The sequence below is a fragment of the Heliangelus exortis genome, chromosome 5 (assembly GCF_036169615.1).
Source record: "Heliangelus exortis chromosome 5, bHelExo1.hap1, whole genome shotgun sequence".
NCBI lineage: Eukaryota > Metazoa > Chordata > Aves > Apodiformes > Trochilidae > Heliangelus > Heliangelus exortis.
The window spans coordinates 6,670,467-6,697,587 of NC_092426.1; the positions used below are offsets into that span (position 1 = coordinate 6,670,467).

The window sequence follows — 27,121 nt, forward strand, 5'->3', positions numbered from 1 at the left end:
GTATGACAATTTTACAGATGATGGAGGTTTCCAGAGAAGCCTTAAGTATGTTAATACTCACAGTGGATTCATACACTTTCTTTTAAGGTATTTACTAACAAATTCATGATGTTCGCTTTGACTTCACCACTAAATCCCTAAAACCTCTGAACCCAGAGTGCAAAACCTTGTATCAGTTTATAGTTTTAATACTCAAGCTGTTGCTTTACTGTAGATTGAAGCAGTGACTGCAGACAGACTTGGGAACAGCCTTTATCTGCACACACCACCACTTTTGCAGGCCTCAGACTCGTGATCCGGGGCCCAAACCAAATGCAAGATAAATTCAGCCCTCTGTCATTTTATGAGAAACAAAAATATGCCTGAGAAGGAAAGACAAAGATTAAAAAGCAGCAAAGCAATTATCATTACCAAAAGCAGGAAACTAATTTAACTCCAATCCTTTAAATGTTATTCTCTAACTTGCAAGTACAAATCCCACCCCCAAGGCCAAAACTTACTTGCGTGTTCTTGTGGGTTTTTTAACTCCTTTGGAAAATACTTGCCTTGCAATAAAATAGCAAAGAGAGGTGAATTGTTAAGTGATCTCAATATTGTCTTACAAGCATTTAAAGGGATTTGTGATAATGAGCTCTTCTAACAAACGCACACAAGATCCAACCGCTGAAAATTTAATTTGGAAAAAAGCAGAATTAAGAGAATTTTTAAGAATTAGGCTACTGGAGTAATTCACATAGGAAAATGATACATGAAAATCAGAACTGTATCATGCTGTATGTTACTCCAGCATCCATATCCACTGAGCTTCAACTACAGCTATTCCCCAGCATTGCCCCTCACCAGGCTCCACCCGTGGTTCCCTCCAGAGGATGTTTCCACAACCATCTTAAGACTTTCTTTTCACTTCCAAACTGCAAGGCAGAGTAACATGAGAACTGCACCAGTAGAATGATGGCAATAAAAGAACAAGTTCCTCCACCAGCTGCAAAGTGTAAGGCTCAAAGGGTTTATAAAGACCACTGGGTGACCCTCACGCTGATTTTCTCTACCCACTGCTCTTCACCTCCCTCACAGGCATGGCTGTGTGCAGTATGAAGATGCTCATCATCACGAGGGGACCTTTAAGAAAATAAAACCATGAAAAGTCATTGTTTACTATGGTAACTCTGGCAGAAACTTAAATTACCACCTCATTGTTTGGGTTGGTTTTTTTTTCTCATACAAATATCCTCACATTTAACACATGCAAATGGACAGCTCATGGCTGGAACTTTGCTGCTGAAAAGGTACATGAAGTTTAAAAGGGAGGAGGTGGAAAAAAAAGCCAAGCACCTGGAAAACACTTCATTGCTTCTTTATTTAGATGCACCCACAGTACAGAGCCTCTTGGAGCATGTGCAAAAGAGGAAGATTACACATTTATAGCTGGGAGCACCATTGAGTTCGAGTTTCTTTGATACCATTTTTAAGAAAGTAAACTATTCCCAAAGAATGACATTTGAATCCAAGAGCTTAAGACCTGCTTGTACTTTATCCAGAGGTGGAAGATATTTTTCTTTTTTTTTATTACTTTGAAGTAGAGTAGAAGACATTTTCACAGTCTGGTTGGACCAGTCGATATATTTTCATATGCACCTTTTAATATATATAAAAAACGTTTCATTTTTCCCCCCTTACCCACAGATAGTTAAATGCATCTAAGTTTAAAAACAGTAATGGACCAGAGCATTCCTATGGGGAAAAATGAACTTTTGCTGCCCTCTCCTGCTTAAACAATGAAATGCTAAAATATTAAGATCTATGAATCTAATGCTAACCTCGAAACAAAAAGCATGACAGGTCATTCGCTATTCTACAATCAAAAATAGGACAACAACAAGAAATGTATCAGTACTATTTATATTTGAAAACTCCTCATCGTTCCATGAGGTTATGAATACAACATATTTACAATAAGTGATCCAAATAACAAAAACTTGTATTCAGAGAGGTCATGATAAAAAGCGTGTGCTTCTGTGGATGGGAAGCAACACTTGGATAAAAGTTTTCAATCAAAATTAGTTCCATTCTGTTTCAAGATGTCTCATAGACTTCAAAAGGAAAAACTGGGCTATACAAAATCTGCTGCACATACAAACTAGAAAAACTAATTCATGGCTCACTCCAGAGCTGCAGGAAGCACCCTGCACTCACAGGAAGCAGGTGAGCCAAAACTAAAAAGCCACATGTAAATAAAAACATTCTTCGATCTCGTGCATTGTCATCTTTGTCTTTTTTTAGAGCAACTGCCTAGGGATGGTATTGGTACACAATTGAAAGAAAAGGCCATCTTTGTTTTCTAAGACATAACTAAAAGCAAATTATTTCGGCTTATCTGGGGGGAGAAGAATCTAATCTGTCCTCCTCCTCACAAAACAATAAAGAGGTCTTTAAAGCTCCTAATATATTTTCCTTTCCACGGAGTGAGAGAGCCTAAGGCCATACTTAGGCACGTAGAATATAAGTACAGCTGCTGCATTTCTTTCTTAAGCAATTCTTGGCTCTAACACCCTCAATTTTTCCATATATAGGAGGAGATAAAAAAATAAATTAAATCCTTCTATTTATGCTAACAAAACCAAGATTAAATTTATGGAAACCCTGCTAGTAAACGCTCCAATGGCATTAGAATACTTGTATTTAAAGCATTCCAAGCTTTGGAAGAGAGACCAAAAGCCCTCAAAAGCAATGAAAGGAAAACAGTAAGGGATACTTGCAAGCTGAAGAAAGCAATGTGTGCTCAATTCAAAGTACATGAGAGGAGCTCTATACTGTTACAGCTGTTGTATCCCCAAGACCTGATGCAGCGCCCTAGTACTGAAAATGCAACTCTGCCTTTTTACCAGAGAGCATTCATCCTTTCTCCTGAAACCAATATGGTACAGGACACGAGCAATCACCCATCAACTGCTGTACAAGCAGTTAATAATAAGAACATTTACACAAACAAAGTTTCTGGAACTCAAGAAGCAAATGAAGGCATAATTAAACAGACGCACTGATCACACTTGGGCTCATACACTGCCTTCTTCTTTGCCTAAAACTCCACCTGACAGCAGTGGGAGCTCTGCAGAGGGGCAGGACATCACTTTTGGATTGCAGCAAACAGTGGATCCCGGGGGTATGGTTGTATCATTGTGGCAAGTGCTTCTTCATCTACATCACACAGTGCAACCTATGTCGTGTCAGCCTTTTAGAGTCAAGTGACTTGTATCACGTCATCTCGTTCACTTTTAAGAAACATTCCTTCTTGGAAGTGATAAATCATCTATAAACCTTAGATACTCCCCACTATCCCCACATCAGAGGTAACATCAGAGGTAACAAAATATTGCAACCCATCAGGTTCTCATCAGCTTTATATGATCAATACCAGAATGTCATGTCAAAAGCAAAATTAGGTATGAACAAACAACACTCACCTAAACTCTAAGTACAGGACAAGGTGCTTTTTCTAATTTCACATTGTTGTGGTTTACTCCACCAGGTGGAATATATTACTCTTTTTTCCTCCATTCTATCATTTTTTTTCACAATGGAACATAGTCTTTGAGCATGAGTTTAAGTCCACCCTCTTGTAAATCATGACCATTTCACACAGAAATCACACTAGCAAATTTCTGGTAACAGAAATAAAAGACTGTCAAAATCAATGGGCTAAGGGACATGATTTGTTATAAATTTATTTAATCTTCAGTATTTCAGCTTGCACCTTCGCTTCAGCACTTTAAAATAAAATGTTTCAACTATGACAGTAACTGCCTAATTTACATTGCGTCCCAGTCAGTGTTCTTAAAAGAAGCTCTTATTTATCCCATTAAACCATGTTGTGCTTGGTGTTGCATATGACTAGTTCCACTTTTTCTTTTTTTTTTTTTTTTTTCCAGAATTAACAGTGTCAAGTTTTTACAAAATCATTGAGTTTACAACATTTGTGTGCGCAGACCCAGAAGTACAAACTGTGACCTGATAATCCTGAAACAGTCAGTAGTCTAGGAGGGAATTCTTTTTTTTTTTACTTCTTTTCCGTGCCTGAAAACAAGAAAACTTCAAATACTACTGTATATTTAAATGGTAGGAAGAAAAATATACAAGCTTGTATTTATACTGTATTTCTATCAATGGCAACAGGTCATAAATTCATGTTTGCAACTATCACAAAGACTCATGAACACCAATTCAGTTTTATACTGTAAATACTGCTGGATTGATGGTTTAGGATTATCAATTCACTGTTGTCATATGTCTGTAACAGTTCAAAAGCATCCTGGAGAAAAATCCTGAAACACATACCTTTCGGTATATAATAATGCAACTGCATTAGCTAAATATATACTGTACATAAGTCTTATCAGCATTTTACCTACCAAAGATGTAAGATTCCACTTTCAAATACAAAGCAGATAGCCAATAATGTATACTTATAATACAGCCCTCTGTTTTGTTTTGTTTTTCTTTCTTTTGTTTTAAACAATTTGGTCACAATGCACCTTTGATATAAAAGCATTTTAAACTTTATTATTAATACTCAGAACATTAGGATTTCCAGAATTTTTTTCAGTAGCATTTGTAGAACCACTTTTGGTAACAAATACAGTAGTTAGGAATGAGCATCCAGATGAGAATGCAGAAGTATATTATTGAGAATCCTTTCCAGCTAAGACCATAGGGCTGGTACTGTGATGAGTAATAGTACTAGAACCACAAAAACACTATAGTATGTTTCTTAGAGGCTACATCCTCTTTTGCTGGAACACTTTATAAATACATATTAAAAAGTAAGGCAACAACTCCAAACAGTCCAAACTGCTATCTCAACTCTATTTCCAATTAGATCCATGACCACTGGAGATCAATTTCATGCTTGCACTGTTTAGTGTTTGTCTTTATTCTTTCAAAATGGTCCAATAAAACATACTGTAATAATTTAGCAATTAGTATTTCTAAAATAACTCTGGTATGTGTGTCCAATGCCATATCACTAATACTGGTTAGGTACTGAAGTCCAGGGTGTTACCACTGCCCATTTTTAAAGGATTGTGGACACTAGTTTGGATTTGCAATAAATAGGTGCATGAATCCAAAGCTCTCTTTCCTACTATGTTTATCACCTACTTTTTTTTTTATTTTTAATTTTTTTTTTTTTTTTTTTTTTTTTTTTTACTCCTAATGTTCAAATTAAGGAAGCACCAGAGACAGCCTGGTACTAAAAAAAAATGCTCACACCAGTAAACAAAACTTTTATTCAGGACCTATGTTTTTCATGGCCCTGATCTGAATGGACATTCAACTTATGAAGATGTGCAAAAGGAAAAAGAAGTCAAATTACAGTAAAGTTATCCAGAGAAGGAGGATGTTACACAAACTCATAAGGAAATGACAGTCTTTTTTCTCTTTTACTATAAATACACTTAACAGTTTAGCAGAAAGACAAGCTAAATTTTAAGATTGTTCACATTTGGAAGTTGTATTATACTCTCTGCTAACGATAAATAAGGAACAGGTCCTGACAATGGAATTTGACATCGCAATTTTCATCACCAGATCTTTGAAGACTGTTTTAAAGAAGGGTTAAAACAATGATTATGTTTGCAAAGTTCTGAGAAGTCCATCTGCTGTCCAAACTTTGGATTAAAGTCCTTATTTTTTTCCTTTACTTAGAGACAGGTATATACAGTGCTGTTGTAATAATGAAACAAATGTGAAATCTACTGTAAAGTTGCACAATACAGAAAACTGTTGCTCCATCTTCTACTACATAAATGTGTGACTCCACAGGTTAATAATGCTGTTTTATTTTTTTGTTAAGTTGGAATTATTCCATCACGTCTAAGACCTCTCTTTAATTCCAAATCCTCCAGTTTTTTCCACAGTTCTTCACGCTCCTTCTCTTTCTTCTTCTCACTGACAGATGAAATAAAACAGGAGTTAGCAAGAGAGAAGGCTGTAGAATACTCATGTTTAAAAATATGTAGTTGTCATTGATTAGCAGCACTAATTTTGTTGGACACAATTATATTTTTCCTAACAGATGAAATTTTATAAATACATTTCTTTTGGGTTTTTTTAAATATCACTAAAGAAAGCAGTAGGAAAACATAAAACATAAGCTGAATGAAGTGACAGTGTTCATAGAAACTAATTTGTAATAAAGAAAAAATGCAATGGACTCCTATTATGGAGGAAATATAAAGTTATTATAAAAATTAACATTTTAGGAGTAGCCTGGATTTAATTATATACAAGTTTGTGTATTTAAGCAAGGTATTTTTTCATCTTATTAAAAACAGTTACTTTCTAGAACAAGCATTCCCTTATTATTTTAGAATCACTGTTATTACCTACATTGACTGGTGGCTTTCACATAGCTTAGGTACCAGACAGAGGAAAGTCCAGTCACAAGATGTCTTTTGTTCAGTGTTTTACCTTTTTTTTCCCTTACCAAATTCCTACAAGATCTATGTAGCATATGCTTTAAAAACAGACTTCAATGGCTAATTTGATAAGCAGCTAACCTAACATTTGCTTTCTCTGCATTATTTGCTTTCTAAATTTTCTGTCTCTGCCATAGCTTACTTTGAATAAGCCTCCTTGATGCTTGCAAGGTACAAAATGCTTTCAATTTCTATTACATCACCTTGTAGGTTTAGATGAAATGGAAATCTAACAACTACAGCAATACAGATTCTCTGCCAGTCACATTAAAGAATTCTTGAAAAATATTCAAGGGAATTGGAAACATTCCTACACATCTTGTTTCAAGTCAAAATGCCAACATCTAGCTCATTTGTTTGAAATTCTTGTTTCTCAAGAGTATTTTAAACATAAAATTACACAAACAACTTTCAGATAAAACCCTGAAGGAACAGTAAAGAAAAAAATAATAGGAGCCCACTGTCACAGTTTAAAGTTAGACAGAAGAATGAGTGAAAAAGCCTGACATCTTCAGGCTATGTACTAATATTTATATTCTAATCATAATGGAATATATGCCTGCTTACTGGTAGAGGATGATCACCTCATCCAACTTACCTATTTGACCTATCATAGTCATTAATACTGAACATATTTGTCCTAAAGCTCTAAGTGGTATCAAAGCTACCCTTCTGAAATGCAGTTTTATTAAGCTGTTAAAGATTTTCTGTAATTAAGGTAAATATTCCAGTTAATAGCTTCAAATATTTAAATGTTTTAAAACGGTAAGTAGTGAATAAAAATGGTGAAACAGCACCAGCCTTGATAGGACACACAACGTCAGTAAGACCAAGAAAAATTCTTTGTGCAGAAAGAATTTCATTATCCATGAACTGCAGAAAGAATTTCATTATTCCATGTCTCATCCATTATCCAGACATGGAACACAGTACTAGGGTGTGTGGTCTTGTTAAGAGCAGAGTTCCCCATCTTGAGGGGTAAGGTCCAATTGCAAATTGATTTAAAATGAGATCTCTGGATAAATGGCTGGATTAGATGACCAGTTCTAAGATACTTTTTCCTTTTCTGCTAGAAACCCATGCTGTGCTGGCTGACCTGCACCAGCAATTTATCAATACCTACCTATAATTCATCTGCCATCTTAGTTCAAATATATATCCTAAGTGTCTAAAAGTAAAATACACTACTAATGAACTAGCCTGTTAAGTGTAGATTTTTTGTGCATATAACTCTGAATTTTACAACAATGAAGAACAAAGACAGTGTGACTCCAGTCACACAATATAATAAATATGGAACAAACCTAACAAGCCCTGACAGCACACAATACCCTTTGCTTTGCTTGGGGGAACCCTGAGTCACAGAAAAGGTAGGACTTAAATCAATATGCAAACTGTTCAGAGTTCCTAAGTTTCCTCATTTTCTCACCTGACACTTTGAATAATCTGAAACTTTTGAGAAAAGGTTCTACACTATAATTGGAAAATGAAAATTAAGGAAAACAGAAAAGACAAAAAGCATTTTGCTGGGGTGGAACTAATGATGGTAGTGGTGTATCTAATAGATCCTGCATGCTAAAAGACCCAGATACAGCAAGACCTCTGAGTAAGAAATGGAAGGGTTGAGAGATGTGTCTCTGCTTAAAGACCACATTTAGCCTTCAACCAGTAGATTGGAAATCAAATCTTTCCATATCCCCTCATGTCTCTATTCAAACCTCAGTAACACTTTTTTGAAGTCTTTAAGCAAAGTGTTATCTTTAAACCCTTGTTTTCCTTTTATTATTGAAGGTCTTGATGCATTTAAGTCCTCTGAAATGCAAAGTCAAAAGGAATTCCACGAGGAATGTGGATTCCCAAGAAGTACAATGGGTACTCTATTTTGTAAGGTGTAAGAACAACCCCTACTTAATATTTTCTTACATCTTGCAAAGAGAAGGCTAAAGACCATGCAGAGGGAAAAATGCATTTATTATGGGTGAGATTAGGGAATTGCATCTGAGTGTAGGGGTAACTAAAGAGCAGGCCTTATGCACAACTGACAAAAAAAGCTTTAAAAAGTTACCGCTGACGATCTGACTTGTAAGTGGCTGTCAGCTCATCAAACATGGTGCTGTTCATTTCCATGAATGCCTTCAACACATTGTAGACTAAAGCCACAATAGCCCTGTGAAACATTAAAAAAAGAAAGGAGTCTGTTAGTTTCAGGTGAAATGAAACATGAAATCAGTGTCTTCTCTTAGAGCACTTCTGTGACCAGTTCTGCTCTTGCAAGCAGGATAACATAAATTCTTCTATTTCAGTGAAACTACTTTTGATTAACATATTTAAAGTTGAAAAGCAGCTTTCATTTCTCTACTGACTATTTAAATGGAGCAAACCAAAACTCTGGGGGTTAAAAGGTAACGACAGAAAGCTATTATATATAACTACAGTCTCTTCCCTCATGCTATGAAGCAATTCAGACTGCAGCTCTGGAGATTCAAATCATCAATGTGAATGACTCATATTTCCCTGTGATTTTTCTGTGAAGCTGAATAGTCAGTGCATCTACACAAAAATACAAGGCTATTTTTCAGGAGTTATTTCCTCATACTCATATACTCCACATTCATCTTCACTGTGGTATAGCAAAAAACTTCCAAAACACCACAAATCCTGCAGAAGAGAGCTGTAGTATCTGTGTAAAACTCTGTATGTATCTATTTTTAAAATATACTGTATATTTTAATATATACATAATATATATTATGTATATTAATGTATGTATATATTAAAGTATATATAATCTCTGCCCACTTTGCTTATTGCAGTTCCTGACTTTACCCAAGAGCCAATACACCACAGCTTATTTGAATTCTAGTTGCATAATTGCCTAAAACATGACAGGTATTGATCTGTTCATACAGGAAGAAATAAGTAATTTCAAAGAGGCTTCAAAGGCATTCTGTCCTCCAAAGGTACAAAAAAAGGTAGAGTGAGTTCACTCTTTCATACCACCTGACTAATTTAAAATACACAAGAATTTCCAAAGTAAGGTGGGTCTACAAATGGTCTGATTATATAGAGGTTAAAACTTTCTGGCAGAGTTGAAGGTAAAGAAACACAGAATCACCTTGGTTGGAACAGACCCTCAAGATCACCAAATCCAACCTTAGCCTAACACTGACAAGGCCTTAACTAAGTGTATTCTTAAATATTATGTCTGTAAGAGTCTTAAATACCTTCAAGGATGGTGACTCCACCACTGGCCCAGACAGCCTGTTCCAATGTTTGTTAACCCTTTCACTGAGGAAATTCTTCCTAACATCCAATCTAAACCTCCCCTGTAGGAACTTGAGGTCATTACCTCTTGTCCTATCACTTGTAACTTCAAAAAACAATAAAGCAATTGAAAATGGAGAAGGGAAAAAGAAAAAAAAATCTTAAAAATCTAACTCAACATTAGAGGCACCAGGAACCTTCAGAACAACCCTATATAGAAGAAAAACTCTGTCATTTTCTACATTCCCCCTTAACCCTCTGTCATTCATCTCTTTCCATAAACATTCACTTTGTCACCTGCATTTAAAAATATTCTCATTAATATAAATACTCTTTCAATGCCTGCTTTGTTTTACATGTATCTTAAACTGGCTTATGTGTCAAAGGTACAACATTCCTGGGGATATGGAAACTCTGAGAACTGGGATACAGGAATACTCTCATTACCAGATGTATCCCAGTGCACAGCATAAAGGGTTGGGCAGGAGCAGGGGTATCTTACAGACTGGTAATGCATTGTTATGCCATGGAAGGTGTCTTTGTGACAAGTGTTAGCTGCAAAAGCTTTCAAGCAGCATTAGATTTGTCATGAAAGAATATAAAATTGAGGTGTACCTACACACAGGACCAAAAAGATCTAAGGTTTTAATATTTTTAAATACTTTACAATAAGGTCTTAAAGCAACTGGGACCTGAGTGTAGCACAGATCATTAAAAGTATTTGGTTTATTAAATGGCAACCACCTTGACTTCAAAAACTTTGCACTAAAGTTTAGAATATGAAGTAATATTACTGTGAATAGAGAACAGCCCTATTTAAAAAAATTTATAAAAAACAAACCACGAGTATACTGATTTGTATATGCTTTATAGATGTTCAGAGAAATGCAAGTATCAGAAGTCTACCAGAGTTATCAGTATAATCCAGGATACGCCCACAAAGCTTTATCAATGCCAAGCAATATTCTTTTACATTTACAATCAGGCTTAAAGACATTAACCAGCTTATAAAAAGCTGTGTAGGAAAAACACTTGATGAGCAACACTTTTTCTTCAATAACAATGCAACACCAAGTTAACCTTTCTTCCATCTTGTGAGAAGGTTTATTTTTATCCCAGAAGGTTCTGATTTTTGTGCACATAGCAGATAATTAAACACATTTGGAGACAAGCTCAAGTATAGACTAATTTATATTGGCATTAATAGAGTTGCAACTGCTCATGCCAGCTTTGAATTCAGATCTCTCCTGTTCAGACACTCTTCAGCAGACATTCACTAAGTTTATCAGTGGTATGTCAAACAGTAAGAAAAAAGGGTAATGGCAAAAACTCAAAAACTTACGGATTCCAGTGTTCTTTAGAAATCCTATAAAGGCTGGAAAACATGATGGGAAGTATAACATTTGAGTTCTCCTCTATCAAACTCATGATGTATTCATTATTCCAATAATAGAGAGCTCTTTCAGCCACCTTTGAATCAAAGGAATAAAGTAACAAATTCAGAAACTCGTAATTTTCTAATTTTCTGAAGGAAAAACAAATCACAGAGAAATTTCAAGAACAGGAATTAAAAGGAATCAATACGTTTGGAATTCACACTCTACTTTAATCAGCAGCATAACATGCATTAATGAAATTAAGTTTTTATCCTCTAATTCAGATCCCACAGCTTCCACTCTCTCTTTCCCCTGAGAGGGGAGAGTTGCTACTCACTGAAGACCAGGTACAGACACTGCTTTAATGCTGCAGCTGTGGAGGGGAAGGAAGAGAAGATGGACTTCCCAACACCCCTTTCCCTCAGTCCTGTGACTGCAATTGGAAGGAGAAGAGCAGTGCTAGGATACCAGAGAAAGAAGACAGAGAAAGGCCCAGTTGCAGGGCTGAATAAGGAGGGAGATACTTAATTGTGGGGAAAGTACCAATGGTAATAATCACCCTGGGGACAAGATGGGGTGGGTAGGAGGGAAAATACTGATACAAATTGTGCTAGAAACAAATGTAGCCCAAGGAACAGCCAAAACCAGTGACATCTGCTTTTGTGCCAGGATAGGTCACCTAGCTTAGTGTAGAGACACTACAAGCTATAAATCCTATCTCCTCTTCACATATGATTCAACTTAAATTACATTTATTATCCCCTTCCTTACATTATGCAATTTGAGTAACACATGCTGGGGGCTCTGTCACCTCTAACCAGACATCCCCTTACAGAAGAAACTTAAGAGGAACACAAGAATGCTGCAAATACATCCTGCATGGTCTGTCAGTCTGAAAGCCATAAGGTTAGCACTCATCACCTACAGTCACAAGGGCTCAAAAGTCTGCTGGGATACAGTTTAGTGACTTATGTGCACAGGAATGGCAAGTTCAGTGTAACCCCAGATAAACCTAACAAGTCACACCTGGAGCTCAGGACTAAACTTCCACTGCAACATAGCCTTTTCCATGGAAATCCAAAAGACAAGGATTTAAAACCATATAACATAAAATAACATTTAGTTTTGAGGAGTTTTATGTTTGAAATTCAGATTATACATTCCTATACAAGCAACAATCTCTACCACTGACCTGAAAATGAGGGCTTGAGACACACTTGGCAATTTGTTTAAACAAAGGTTCCTGGATTTTGACAAATTGTGATGGTTCAATTACATCCAAGATTTCCTCCAGCTCTCCTAGGAACATGACCTAAAGACAAGGAAGGAAGTGTTGAATATAAAACCTCTGAATCATCTTGATCAGTAAAATGCTTGGCAACCCTCAAATTCTATCACTTCAGGAAGAAAAGGAAGCCTCACTAGCTCAGCAAGATCCTCTCTCCAAATAGTTTTTGGATTCTGTCTCTTAAGGAGAACAAGTATGTGCAAATGCTGTATTTAAAGTAGTCTTTTACAATAAAACACATAACTGCACCACTTTATGATGAAAACCTAGCCTCAAGTCTTAAACTTCAACTAAGGAAAATCTCTTAATTTCTGGAAGCAATATTCAAAATAATGGTTTTGATGTGTCACAAAATTTAATTAGAGAATTTGCATGGAGAATTTGAAATAAAAATGCAAAGGTTTAACTGCATCTTTTACTTGTTTAGTAGGTAAAGGCCAGACACTGAAATTATCTTTCATTGTCCCTGGAAAAATATTAACCTCACATGTAAACAATTCCAAATCTAACACAGTTTTCCAATCTATCCTCAACTTTAATTATTTTCTCTTTTCTAAACCAGAAAGAAATTCCCTGCAGGAAAAACAGTCCTTATAATCATGAAAAGAAACCATGGTTATCAAACTTTTCTCTTCATAGTCAACACTATCAAAAAAACACCAGAATTCAAGAAAAATCACCTACAACAATCAATACCAAGATCCTCCAAAGCATGTGCTACCTACCTGGAAATATCCAGTGATTTCCTGCCTATTATTGGAATATATAACTGGTATGTTTTTTATTAATGCTAACATATCACTTACCTCTTTCTGACTGCAGGTTTTGGGCCAGAATTTCATTAAACCTCTAATGACCTAAATTAGAAGGAATAAAATGTTAGATGTACTTTTTTCTGAACAAGGATCATGGAAAACAAAAAGTATGAAAGAAATACTTACTGGTTCTGTGAGTGAGGGGTCTTTCTCCAGAAACTGTACTATGCAATACGCCAGCTGTGAAGAGGTAAAGATTAATGAAAACTAAGTTAGAACATTTCTGTTAGGAAACCACAAAGAAACACTTTTGTTTAAAAGAGACTAAAGGCAAGATGCTACACAGCTTTCTCTAACTGCATCAAATTTTAAAGTGAGATGCTTAGTTTGTAGTGTGGAAATCCACTCAAAAGTTTTCAGTCTATAAGCAACAACAAAGCACATTTTAAAAAGTATACAATAAAAATCAGAGCAACTCAGTATTCTAAATACAGCCATGTTACCAATGTTTTGAAGCAAATGTTACTCCCTGAAACTGAATCTTTTTACACAATTTCTACACCTGCATCATGAAAACTCTTGCAAGATGAACCAACACAGCTAAAACTTGGAACAAAGTACTTGGTAAGCACAGCTTTATCAGCATAAGAAAGACTGCACTGTCTAAAAATCAGACAGAAAGGTGACAGGTAACACTTAAAAGAGAAAAAATTACGTTATGAAAGCTGAATGTATAAAATAAGAGAGTATAAATGCAGTATTAAGAAATCCATGAGGAATAATGTTAAAGATTATGCAAAAGTGTGGTTATTAGTATTCAGAAAGTTGCCAGGGTGAAGAAGAGAAATGAAAGCACAAAACTAAGGAAACCCAAACCATTCTCTGGGGAGAGGGAATAGGAAAGACAACTGTGAGAGCATGAGAAATAGCAGAGAAAAACCTAAACAAAAACCTCACAGTATTACAGATGTATGTTACACTTTCAATTATCTAATCAGAATTAAGAAATATCATATCATCATATTTTATCAAAAAACATTAAAGGAATTTTTTTAAAAATCCTATTGAATTTTTTCCACATTTAAAATTTTTTTCTCCCAACTTTTACGTGCAACACAATTAAATTTCCAAAGCAAACTTAAAAAAAGCAATCTAAATGAGCAGAAAATAGTTTTATAATTTCTACCTGTGCATGGAAGAGTGATAAACTCCTGACAGTATGTAAAGGAATCAGCACCTTCACCAGAAACTGTTTATGCTCTGCCTTAAGAGGTAAAGCAAAGCCATTGATAATACTAGAAATTAGAAGAGAAATATTTGTTAGTGTCACGATCACAGAAAACATTCCTGAGGTCTGAACAAACACTTTCTAGATGAAAATAATTTATCATTCAGCACCTGTTTACAAATAGCAACCTCATGTTGTTTGTAAACAGGTGCTGACTTTTGTCCTGATTCATATGAGGAGTGCAGGACGTATCTAGGTAGCAATTCAGCTCTGACATAGGAATAATCATATAAACAGCTGCACAAACCTGTTGCCAAACAGATAAGACCTTGTCTATGTGGTCTGTAAATTCATATAAACAAGGTGTTCTTGAGTAATTACTCAAGATTTACTGAAAATATTCACACTTCTAGTGTGCTCCAAAAATAAAACTGTGTCAAGTAAGGATGAAGTGCACAAAATATAACACACACACACACACAAAAACAACCCAACACTTTTGGCTGCAACTTGCATCTGGTTTTATACTTTTGGCAAAGATGTGACAGAGATTTCACATGGGCTTAAAAATGAGCATGTGCACACATTTGTTTTCAGAATCAGGGCTTATAGTAATACTTTTTCTGAATCTGACAATATTCTGACATGTCCAGAAGGGAAGTTTGAGACAGAAAACAAAAGACTCATTCACCTTCCTAATATTTCCAACAATTCAGCTACGCCATTGAAGTGTTCAGTTTCATAAACAAATCTAAAAAAAAAAAAAGGAAAGTTAAATGTAAGTAATGCATCAGGTCCCTGAAATGTTCATAAGCGAAAAGTACTTTCTCCCACAACTTACCGTAGAAAAATATTATTAATCTGTTTTCGGATAAATGCTCTAAGACCCAGAAACTTGCCATAAATTCTGTGCAAGACTGTTTTTAGGTAGTCTCGTTCTCGAGGGTCTTCACTGTCAAAAAGCTCCAACAGCTGTGTTTAAAGAAAAAAAAAAAGAGAGAATTGAAACAGCAGATATTTGCCATGTATGACATACAGACTTCTATATAAAAGGTAAATTCATGAAAGCACAGGCATGTAAGAATATGACATCTGTGATAGCCAAGGTGTAGAAATACAGCATTAAAAAATCTGTTGTCACCCCAGTACAACAGGACACTCAATTCATTATTTTCAATGTCTGACATAACAAAACTTTGAAGATGTCCACACGATTAATAAACTTCTCATTAACTGGCTCCAAAATGGTGCCTTCCTTCTCCCCTAAACCAAATAAATTCTTAGATGCTGTAATATCTACAAAATGAGACAGTTTGCCTCTTCTCACCCACCATCCCTTTGCTCTGCAGAAGTAAAAGATCACTTGCTCTAATGTTTTGTACCCACAACAGTGAGTAAAGGTCACATTTTTCTAATTGCTTGTAATTTAGATTATGAGCTCTTAAGCCTTCCTAGTGAAGTCTGTGCCAGCAATGGATCTGTTCTTTGTCACAGTATCACCACCAGTCACTGACCAGGGGGACATTAATCCTCTAGGTTGAACAAAATGCTGAATTCAATATCCAATTTAAAAAGCAAAAAGAGGAACAGAAAATCCACCCTTACTACATAATTCTTAATTAAGATTTTGGAACAGCAAAATTATTATGTGGTACTCAGTCACTTCTTCATCATATTATGTGGTACTCATTTGAGTACCACACCAAGTGCCCTCTCTTATACAAAATGAAACCCAACACACTGACACATGAAGCTGTGCCTGAGATTTAGGGCATGGGAAGAGCAGCAGGAGCATCACCTGCAGATCCTTGTTCTATTCCCCTTGAATCTTCTATTCCAAAACTATGAAATTCCCCATACCCCTTCTTCATCTTTTTGACTGTTCTGGCAGACATTTTGAGTAAGTTAGAAGGTCAACTTTATTTAAAAACTACCCAAGCAAAACCAAAAGAACAACCCAAGGTAGTTAGCATTAGCAACCAGTATCTATCTCTCCTGGATGGAAAGAAACTGTCAACCAGAACCTCTGCCTTGCAAGAGAAACAAAGACAGTTTGCCAAAAAAGTCTCAGAAATGCTTAAAAATGCTGTCAGAAAATTATTACAGGAATGGTAGAAAATAGAATTATCTTAGATTAACAAGCAAATAATAAATACCTATTATAAGTAGCTATTTGTGTCTATTTATGCTACTTATCTCTGTTAACTGCTACACAACTTTGAGGAGGTGACAAATCAAACAAACAAACAAAGATGTATGAAAGTTGTTAAACTATCTGGTATTTTGCTTTCTAATGCCCATATTTAGGACTGATGGGTATTTCTGTAGCTTGTAATGAGATCCCATTATCTTTTCCTTGCAGTAAGAATCCACCATGGGAATTTCATGAGGAAACAATGAGGCTTGTCAGCTGTCCTCCAGAGGTTATAAACACATCACTTTGTTCAATTAGTTCTACAGTTAAATAAATAGTCACCTCATCCTATCCCAAATAGCAAAAAATCACCCAAAGACAGCAAACAGCTGGAAACACTTATGGTTTTAATTTATTGGACTGCAAAATATTTATATTTCCAGTTCTGTTACACAGGTCCTCAGTGAAAACACTGCTGAACCAAGACTCTCATTAAAAAAAAAAAAAAAAAAAAAAGACAATTATTTTGGTATGTCCAATTTGTTACCAGGTTTCAACAATAAAGTCTTGTTTTTATGGATAAGACTTGCATAATTTTCATGAATGCTCTGACACTAAACATACATATAAAAGAGAAATAATTTCCAAAATAGTAACCAATGTAACGCAGACACTTGTGGATATATTTGAACAGTATCTCTTAGCAACCACTGCCAACCATTTCAGGCTGTATATAATCAGGCTTTAAAAATGAACAGTTACACTGTTAAGTACAGCAGTTTATCGAAACAGACAGCTGAAAGCCAGAAACACATCTATATTCAAAAATCAAGAGAAACTAAAAAGTAAACAATAAAAAGTTTGACAGATGCCCATCTTTTTTTTATATAGGTATTACTGTTGCCAAGAAACTCTTCATTGAAGTTCCTCAAATTTTATAAAAATGAATTAGTTCAGAGAGAAAGCTGACTTAAAAGAGTCACACTTGTGCATCAGTGTCATGAAACACCAAACATATTTAATGTTCTCAAATCTTAAATTGGTTTTCAATGTAAGTGATCTGTAGTCACAGATCCTTAGGAGTTACTCCAAATGCTCAACAAATACAATAAGAAGTGGAAGGACACCCTAATTCCTACAGGCTAAACACAAAGACTTATAGATATGGCAATGCACCTGCTTGCATGTATATATGTAAGGTTCAACAGAAGTTTTTCTAGAAAAGAAGTGAATTTTCAATTAAAAGCACATCACATAACCATGTGGCAAGAGCTTCTGAATTTTCAGTTCTTTGGAACTGTCAATTGCTGTATCATACATTTTTAGATACACAGTTTTCAAAATCTTGTATTTCCCTCTTTCAGTACATAATCATCCTGTCATTTAGTAATTTTATTAAAGACTAAAAAAGGTTTAAAGAAAAACAACAATCCTTCTTTTAGACCCATTGTCCTGTGCCAAAATGTAACAGGTCTGAATGCCTTGAAAGGGCATAAATGAGTGGAATGCCACCAACCATGACTAAGTTCAGCAGGAGGGAACAGCAGCATCAAGGAATTATCTTCTCTAGATTCAGAAGTAGAACACAAACATTCCTTCTAATGCAATCCTGCTCTATCTAAAGAAACTAAAAACAGCCTGGAAAAAATGCCAAGATAACCCCCTCCGTCCGTACTCTTATATCTCCACCAGGTACTTGACTGTATCAGATTGGTGCATCCTTGTTCAAATCAGTATTTAGAAGAACAAAAAAGGAAACCCCATCATAAAGGCTTGATCCAGATAAAAACCTCTTCTCTATTTAGAAGATGGATAAAATAAAAGCATAAGTATAGCCCATTGCTTTTGTAGAGTGAAGAAAAGAAAGGAAACTGCTAAGTTCCAAATCCCTTCTTTGAATCTTTGAATTTAAGGATAGAAATTGCTCTCTCTGCTACATTTTTCAGGTATTCATCATATGAATAATATGCAAAGACAGGAGAAGCACTACTTCTACTGTTTGAGGACAACAGGGAAAAATAAAAGCTCCAAGACAAAGGGGTGAGAGAAAATGCTATCTCCTGTCTCTCTAGTTTGGCTTTTACTCAAGTTCCAGCTCACAAACAAACTCCCTTTTCAAACTAAGCAGGAACCTTTCTAAATTTCCCTGATTTCAGAAGCAAGCTAGAGACAGCATTAAACACCAAGTTATATCTGACTTTGCAGTTTTACAAAAATTCACAATAAAACCAAAACTCAAGGCAGGCCTGTTCCCAAAGTCAAAAGTCCTGTCTGTGGAGTTTTCCAGCTTATCCCACACCACAACCCCTCTTCAGCCATCCCTGTTATGCTGTCAAGACCTGGATGAAGATTCCTCAGTAGGGAAGAACAAGTGCTGTAGTTTCAAGTGAAGTAACAATGCACACAAGAAGCCTACCTGGTACACAAGGAGGAGGAAGATGAAATCTGTGTAAAAATCTGTCTGCCAGCTGAATGACTGAGGCCATCTCTTCCATTTAGCCATAATGATGGCAAGCAAACCACAGAAATAAAGCTGCCTATTCTTTGCCAATGATATTTATTATGGGTGTTACTACTTCTTCCATGCTTTAACAGAGATTGAACATTAAATGGCCTTTTGATTTACTTCCACAGCCACTACAGCATCATTGTGTTCAGTACTGTGCTGGGCATAGGTTTGTTAATGATCTTATGCCCTGGTTGTCAGCTCCTCAGGAGAGGTAGAGGGGAGAAATATTCTCCACTTCCAACAGACATAGTTTAACAATATCAGGCCACGATAAATTTGGCATTAAAGTAGCCACCCTAGATAGCAGAATTTTTAGACTTGGTAATCTAAATGAAAATCTTTCACTTTTCAGCTCCCTCTCATAACCCTGAAGTCAAATATTTTGATTTAGGTACCATAACTGGAGCTAAACCAACTATTGTATATTTCTATAGCAACAGAGACTGACATAGGAACACACACACACAATTCCACTACAGACTGGAAACTTTCATGGTATGTGTTTGTTTACCTTTTTTCTGTTGCAAGTAAAGTTACATTTTAAAAAAGATTTTGTTTAGAATATGAAAGAAAATATTTTTTTAAAGCAGAGAAAGAAGACAGATGTGCTTACCTGCAATACAAATTTCTGATCTATGTACTTTTTGGCAATGCTGGGCTGAAATTCTTGGCTTTCCAAAAATCGTATGAAAAACTCATATACAAGCTGGAAAAGAAAAAAAAAACCAAAATAACCGTGGTTTAGTTTATGACTTGATTACTCTTTGTATTTCCCTAAGTGTTCTGCTAGAAAGTATATTTTCAGAGTAAAAGCTTAAAAAGATGAAAAATATTTTTCTTCTTTATCAAATTTCTATCTTAGAATGTCCTGAATCTCAGAATTCATTACATGAGTAATTTTAAGTTAGCTTTGCTTATTTAACTCCAGTGAAAGACATTTCATCACCAATAACAGGCACTGCCATCTTGTAATCCTTGTTATCATCTTCTAAAGCTTCCTAGGGTAATTGGAAAGCACATTTAAATTGCCCTCTGAACTGCTGGAGTCACATCAACTACAGATATTACAATTCTGAAAGCACTGGTGAAGCAGTTGGAAATATTTAAATTAAATTAGTGTTCTGCTACAGCTTGAAGCACAAACCAGAATTTATTCAGAAGTTCCTAATTTACTGCTAAGATTAGCCTTAGGGCTGGAAAAAAGCTGCTTACTTTCATGCAATTCCATCTCTGCCTAAACTATTCAGTGGGACACCAACAGACTTTTCATTCAGTGGAGAAGAATATAAAAATCAGGCAAAAAGGAAATTAAGTGCAACAGGGACTACTATGGCCTCCTAAGACACAAACCCTGATCTGCCACGGATCACATGAGCAACCAGCTAGCAATGCTCTGCTGAACCTTTTCAAGAGAAGCACTGACAACTTTTTTCCTTCACACTTCAGCAAGTACTGTGTACAGAAAGGAGAAAAGAAGCTAAAAAATAAAATTTTGAAATTATTTTTTAGTTTGCCAAGAAAAGACCAATATACTGCAATACTGTTGCTGCTGCTTTGTCAGTGTTCTCTGACTTCTAAAACAGTCATAGGAAGTAAAAAAAGGAGAACGATGTTCAGAAATTTGACACAGAAAAAACAGTTTACATAATTTGTATTAAACCATCAGGAAATCAATTCTATCAACTCCATCAACTAAACCACCCACTAAGAAATTCCATCATTTCCATGTAAATAATGACTTTTAAAACTCCAGCACTAGTGTCAATGAGCATAAGAGAACAGACAGGTAAGCCTGTGATGTTTCCAGATAGGCAGAGCTGTTCAGAGCTGCCTTAAAGCTTTTCAGTGTCTTATTTTTGTGAAATTTAAATGAGGGATGAAACCCACATCTCAACAGATTCTAAATTTCAGAGCACAAGAGAGTGAAAAAAACTGCTCATAGGCAAGGATTGTGCATGCATCTGTCAAGTAAAATCCTGATTTCAAGCTGAGATCAAATGCTCCTTTGCTCACAGAAAATCCCAGACCCCACAAAGTGTTAATTAGGTAAACTTGTTCTAAATTTACTATTGGTTTAAGTCACTGTGCTGACTAACAAAGGCAGGATCTGCATTTCTGTCTTCTATAAAGGTATACATTGCATTTGCATCAACAAAACTTTCTGTGTTCTTTGTTTAAAATACCTTGTGTAGACACTTGAGGTACAGAGAGAAAGGATTCTACACAGCAGTGAGCAGGCATCCTGCAACAAACACCTGAAAGCAAACCCCAGCTCAGGGAGAAGAGGGAAGACTCAGATAGGGATGCAGTCTCTCATTCAATTTCCTTATCAGCTGCCATCACCTATGCACTTTGGTAAGGAAATTAACTGCCCTCCCTTAGTAAATCAAGACTGCAAGATCATCCCTGAAAATGTTCTTGCTGAAGTTGCTGAAAAATTCTTGTGCATCAGAGCAGTTCAGAAAGAAAAATAATTTTTAAATCAGTCAAGGAAAACAGGAATATGAGGAACACTATCAACACAATGGATGAAAGAAAGCTTTTAGAATTTCAGATTTCAAAAAGTACTCTCCCACCTTTGCAAGTACTATACTACAGCCATGAAAAATATTAGTGTTACACACACTATTTCTGATTCACAAGTTAAAAAAACCCAAAAAAGATGAGATATATTAAGCAATGATAAGCATTCTTTCTGAGATAAATTATCAAAAACCTGTAAATGTGGCCACGATGCCTCCAGGGTAGGCTCATCTTCTTCTGGATCAAATTCATTGCTGTCACTAGGTGGGAGAGTTCTGAAGATATTGCAAGATACCTGAAAAGTAAAAAGAGAATTATGAGATTTATTTCTCAAATGGGTACTAGATTTCAGGATTCTTGTATGTCTGTACCTACATCATGTAAACATTATTTTGCCTGCTGTGACAAAAATCTTAAGCAACAGCACAGGTGTAAGGAACCTGTCACCATGAGACTTGGTTTTCCCTTCTCCATGTCTTTTTGTTTTCCTTCTCCAGGTCTTTTTTCCTTCTTCTTTTCACTGACAGCCCAGCATGAAGATGAGCCCACCACCATGTAATTCCCAATCCTGCTGGGCATCAACGGGCTGAGAGCCATGACTGGTTTAGGAGTTGTGAGAAATGCCCCCAACATGCATTTACCAGTGTTTCCATACAACACTTCATCATTTTGCACAGGGGAAACATTAATGGTATCTGGTTATGGTCTCATCTGTCAGCACTTGTTACCAGCTGTCAATGCTATTCACATGTTATGTGGCCAGACACTTCACACCAAGTATAGAACGTGGTACTAAATGCAAGCAACAAATAGTATTTGCTCAACACTTAGCCTGCATCTTATTTCATGGTTGGTTTGCTTTGCTTAATCTTATTTAGAGGTATTTTGCTGAGACTGCTTGGCTTTGTGAGGTTCATGCTATCAGCACAGACTGAAGGGGAGTGCTTTCCTAGGTTAATTACAGTGCTGAATGGTGGGTACAGCTTATTATGCAGCAAATCTGATAAACTGCAAACATGCTGCAGGGCCTTTTCTGCACTGTGAAGGTGATGTTGTGCATTCTTTGCACTCTCCTACTGCCTTTGACCCATCTCTAAGCAGGTTAATGAAACAGCTGGGAAATGCAGCCTGTTATCTCCTAATCCGTCTATATGTGACCTCTTCATAGTAGTTCAGCCAAATTAAGCTGTTTAAGAAACAAAACTAGTATGTTCTTCAGTATCCTTATTTATTTTTCCAGCTTTCTGCTCTTGTATTTTTTTTAAAGTTAGTCTGTAACACAAACTTTTAAAAATGTTGTCAACTTAATAAAAAAGGGCACTTTAAAGTCAAGAGTTTAAATACAATCCAAATACTGACAAAACCAGACTGAGATAGACAGAGTGAAGTTTTAGAACAGATTCTGGTACTGAACAAACAGAATGGGGGAACAACAGAAAACTGTAGCAGAGCACATGTGGTGTATAGCAGTGAGGAATATTCACTAAATACAAGGGAAGGGCAGAAGATTAATACAGAAGGAAAAACGGTGAGTGTAGGGGAAGGAAAAAAAGAAAAAAAAGAAAAAAAATAGAGAGAAAGAAAAGAAAGGAAAAAAAATTAAGAGGTCACACGGTTTTATGCTTCTTCTTGCCACAAGAGGGTGTATTTCACTACTGTTAAACATCCTTTCACAGAAGCCTTCACTTTGCATGTAAATCTGATGTTTTCAAACCACATGGCTTTCAATCCTAACAGACACAGCCCTTATTACAGCCTGTGCTGACAGACACTGAACTCTTCTTGCCCTGTATCTACACCTGCCCAGTGACTACCAGCATTTATTAGCAGATATTCTATCCCCCTTCTCCACTCTCTTGCCTTGTCTCTCAACTTCTCTCTCAAGCCTCTCCATGACAAGACTTTTTGTCCTCTCAAAAGAAGTCAGATAACTATTCCAGGAACACACACGTTACAGTTTGTCTTCCCCCAAGGATTCCTGAGCTCCTCTTTCTGCTACTGACATGAAAAAGCAGGGAGAGAAGGAAGTGATCAGAATTAACCAGAGTTGCTTCTGTGTTAGATTACAGGCCAATAGGAGTTTTAGACCAAATGATTCATTCCCAACTAAAAAGAGGGAAACATACCCATTGGTGCTTTGGATCCAAACATCTGGGATTCTGCATTATTGAAGTGTTTTGATCTAATGCTTTGCATTCAAGAATCTCAGGCTTTGGACCAAAACAGGGAACTGGCAAAACCAGAGGTATACTGCAGCATTGCTTTGGGGTTTTTTGGTTGTGTGGGGTTTTTTTTACTTTTCTTTTTCTGCTTTAAATTTCATTCGAAACAAGAAGTAGATTTTTTTGCAAATTGAACCTAACATAAATTAGTGAAGCTTGTACCAATAGATCAGAGAAAACATTAATAATTATCTGTTGTGTCTTAAAACTGAACAAAGCTTGAAGTATTGAACAAGTAAAATCAGCCAGGAAAACACACCCTTTAAGAACTAAGATGAATTCCTTTAAGACTTTAATTAAGTCAAACCAACCTTCAAGCAGTTAGTGCACAGAATCATAGAAAGCATGATATAAGTATGAAGACTACAGCAAAAATTAGTTCGTGTCAGCACTGACACCTCAATCCTGAGCTTGTAACAAACCCAGTATGATTTCTGGAGAGTGCCTATTAACAAAAGGCTGGTCTCAGGGAATGTCAAAAGCAGTTTTCTGCCTAGGAAAATTAACACACAGGAGTAAATGAAATGCAAGTTAGACTACAGTCCTAGAAAACAGTTCACTCTCTTTTATTTTCTTTTTTGCATTAGGAGTAAAGATAAGTTAAACGGAGCCAAAATGCAGATATCCTCCTGAGGAGATCAGACAGAACAGGTTATGTCTAAGTGATTTCCCCAGGTTATCATAATTTTAAAAGATAATGTGTGCCATTACAGTTACATTAATCACCACAACGCAGCATGATAGCTCATTTACATGCAGTGTCAATTTATAGCATGTTTATTTAAATCAGTAGCCTCTGGGTGGCTAATGTTTATAAGCCTCTAAGGGAGAACTGAAGGCAACAAGTTCTTCCATGCATGAACTGCCCAGCTGTACATCAGAGACTTTAACAGGCACCACACAAAGACAGGAATATGCTACAACAAAGCTGGAAAGAACCATTATTCTCAGATAGGCATAAGGTAGCTATTTAGTACTTATCCCTGGGCCCAAGCAGCATGCCAAAATTCCTTTGGCTAGATAGCTGAATCATTTCTCTTCTGACCTCTGTTGGATCATCAAGCCAAAGGACATCCCTGCATATACAGTCCCTGATTCCTCTCCCCCAGCCACCACAAGTGACTACTGATCAATACTGACTGAGAAGGAAAACACCTCCAAGCCCAGATGGTTTTTTTTTCAAGTATACCAGAACTCAAATATTCTGTAAAGTTGTATCATGACAAATCTCCCCTGGTATGCACTCAAAGACATCTGCATACTGTCCTCCACGACTGTCCCATTCAGAGAAGCACACTTAAAACTGGGTGTAGAAAGGTACATCACTGCTCCCCCCCACTATGCAGAATTTAAATTCCCCAAGTGCCAAAAATCAATTTAACAAATAAGTAAAATAAACATTGAATATGATATCTCCAAGATCAAGTTGGAAACACCAGAATGGTTTTTAAATTGGGGATGACCAGACACCTTTAAGGTCCATCTCAGTTTATCAGTCAGGCACAACTTCAACTAGAAGCAAGACAAAGAAAAACTTTTACAGGTAGTAACTGGTCACTGTCATTAAAAATAGATTAAAAAAAAAAAAAAAAAGACAGAAGGGGAAGGTTGTTCTGATACTGCCACAAAGAATAAGCTGCAAGTTCTGAACAGATCTGATGACTGGTACCTGACAATCCATAACTACAAAACAAGCTTTAAGAAAGCTTTGATTTTATCACCACATTTGTATTTGAAATAACTTTAGAATAGAGCACTAAGAAGCTTAAATATGAAGTCAGAATAAAAATGCTTTGAGAAGTCCTCTCTCTGTCTCTCACTGAAATGCTATAAAAATTGACACTGTAATAGAAACAATTCAAAAATTCAGTTTCAGCTCAGCACTCCTACTCTGTGCTGTTTGAAACAAAGATTTTTATCAGAAATAGTTTTCCTGAACAGAGGCTGAAATGAAAACAAATGTACATGCTGGGAAGCTCAATACATTAGCTAAACAAAACCAGGATAAATGAAGACCCAACTAGCTCACAAGGCAATTTGATCCTCTATTACTGGTATGTGGAATCATCCAAGTAAATATCATCTATATATGAAAATGGAAATGAGTATCAATGCACACACCATGCTTAAACTACTGTGCAGATCAACAAGTTACTGTAACAATAAACTACAATTAACCTGTATCCTGAAACCATGCTCACTGGGAGACAATAAAGCCCCCTGGAACAGCTACTGGATGTGTCCTTCTGAAATGTATCTGCATATGTAGATTTTTTTTAATATTGTTTATGGACTGACATATTTTGGAGCCTGAATACCTACCACAGTCACTCAGCTATAATCTCTCTACATAACTCACTGAATTGTTCCCAGAAGCTTGAGTAAAGTGCATCTTGCCAAAAGAAATACCTAAATTTATCTTAAAAGATTACAGATGATTCCACCAGCTTGATTCTCCTGAAGTTTTCCTACTAAATTAACGACAGCACTGCTTCTGATTTCACAGCTGACTGTGCCCAACTGCCTGTTGGTTCTCATTAAACCACAAGATCTCTTCTGTACCTGTATATACTGCATATGCAGTCTGCATCTATTTACATATGGGTATTTTTCTATGGACATGACACTTCTCAACCTCTGTGCTGCTAAATGGAAAGATAAGAGTTTCTGAATCCTGGCAGTTGTTGCTTTCGTTGTTATTAACACTGTTTATTTTTGCTTCCTTCCTTTGAGCTCCCACCTCTGCACAAGTGTCCTGAGGTATTTTTAAAAAGCCAGGACATCTCTTTTTCGTTTTTGTTGCATCTTGACATTCAAATTTATCAACATTCACTTTGCACAGTTCACTGTATCAGAAACTCATATTAAGACAGCCAAGACACAATGCTCAGGTCCTTTTATTGCATCACTGCTTGCACAAATGCAGTCTTTCAGGAATTAATATTATATATCTTCTTTTTTTCTCTCCTGGCTGCATTACTTTTGACTTGGCTACATTAAAATTAACTATGCTGGACTGAGAACACAGTCAACAACCCAGATTGCAGAGTAGGGGGGTGGAGGGCTGAAGCAGTCCTTCTCATCTTCAAGTTTTATAAAATTCAGTCAATAACCTGCAAGAATTTGGCTCTAGATCAGATCTCCTAAACTTGCTGGCTTACCATCAGCCACCTCAGCAGTGGCAGCAGCTTCCACCCAGACAGATGAACAAGTGGTAAAATCGAGATCCTTAGGCTACACATCTGCTGGCAGAGAAGTGCAAATACTGGTAAGTTCCTAAACAAAAGAGCAGATGGTGCTGGGGTGCTGAATTGTCCACACTTGAATGTTTGAAGGAAGCAAGCTCTTT

General features: G+C 36.3%; 1 protein-coding gene across 10 annotated transcripts in view; it reads right to left on the reverse strand.

Moving 5' to 3' along the window:
* Window positions 1-1,338: 1,338 nt before the first annotated feature.
* The window catches only part of PPP2R5E (protein phosphatase 2 regulatory subunit B'epsilon), a 76,614-nt gene continuing 50,831 nt past the window's right edge, over window positions 1,339-27,121 (reverse strand). For 9 of the 10 annotated variants that reach the window (XM_071745322.1, XM_071745319.1, XM_071745321.1 and 6 more), the window contains 11 exons: window positions 21,744-21,845; window positions 19,641-19,733; window positions 15,226-15,356; window positions 15,076-15,135; window positions 14,343-14,451; window positions 13,343-13,396; window positions 13,208-13,258; window positions 12,306-12,425; window positions 11,080-11,207; window positions 8,539-8,640; window positions 1,339-5,943 (listed from right to left, as the gene is read on the reverse strand). In XM_071745322.1, the coding sequence (XP_071601423.1) occupies window positions 5,844-5,943; window positions 8,539-8,640; window positions 11,080-11,207; window positions 12,306-12,425; window positions 13,208-13,258; window positions 13,343-13,396; window positions 14,343-14,451; window positions 15,076-15,135; window positions 15,226-15,356; window positions 19,641-19,733; window positions 21,744-21,845 (1,050 nt within the window). In that variant the 3' untranslated portion in view covers window positions 1,339-5,843. The remainder of the gene's footprint in view (window positions 5,944-8,538; window positions 8,641-11,079; window positions 11,208-12,305; window positions 12,426-13,207; window positions 13,259-13,342; window positions 13,397-14,342; window positions 14,452-15,075; window positions 15,136-15,225; window positions 15,357-19,640; window positions 19,734-21,743; window positions 21,846-27,121) is intronic. The other variant, XM_071745325.1, reaches the window with a different exon arrangement.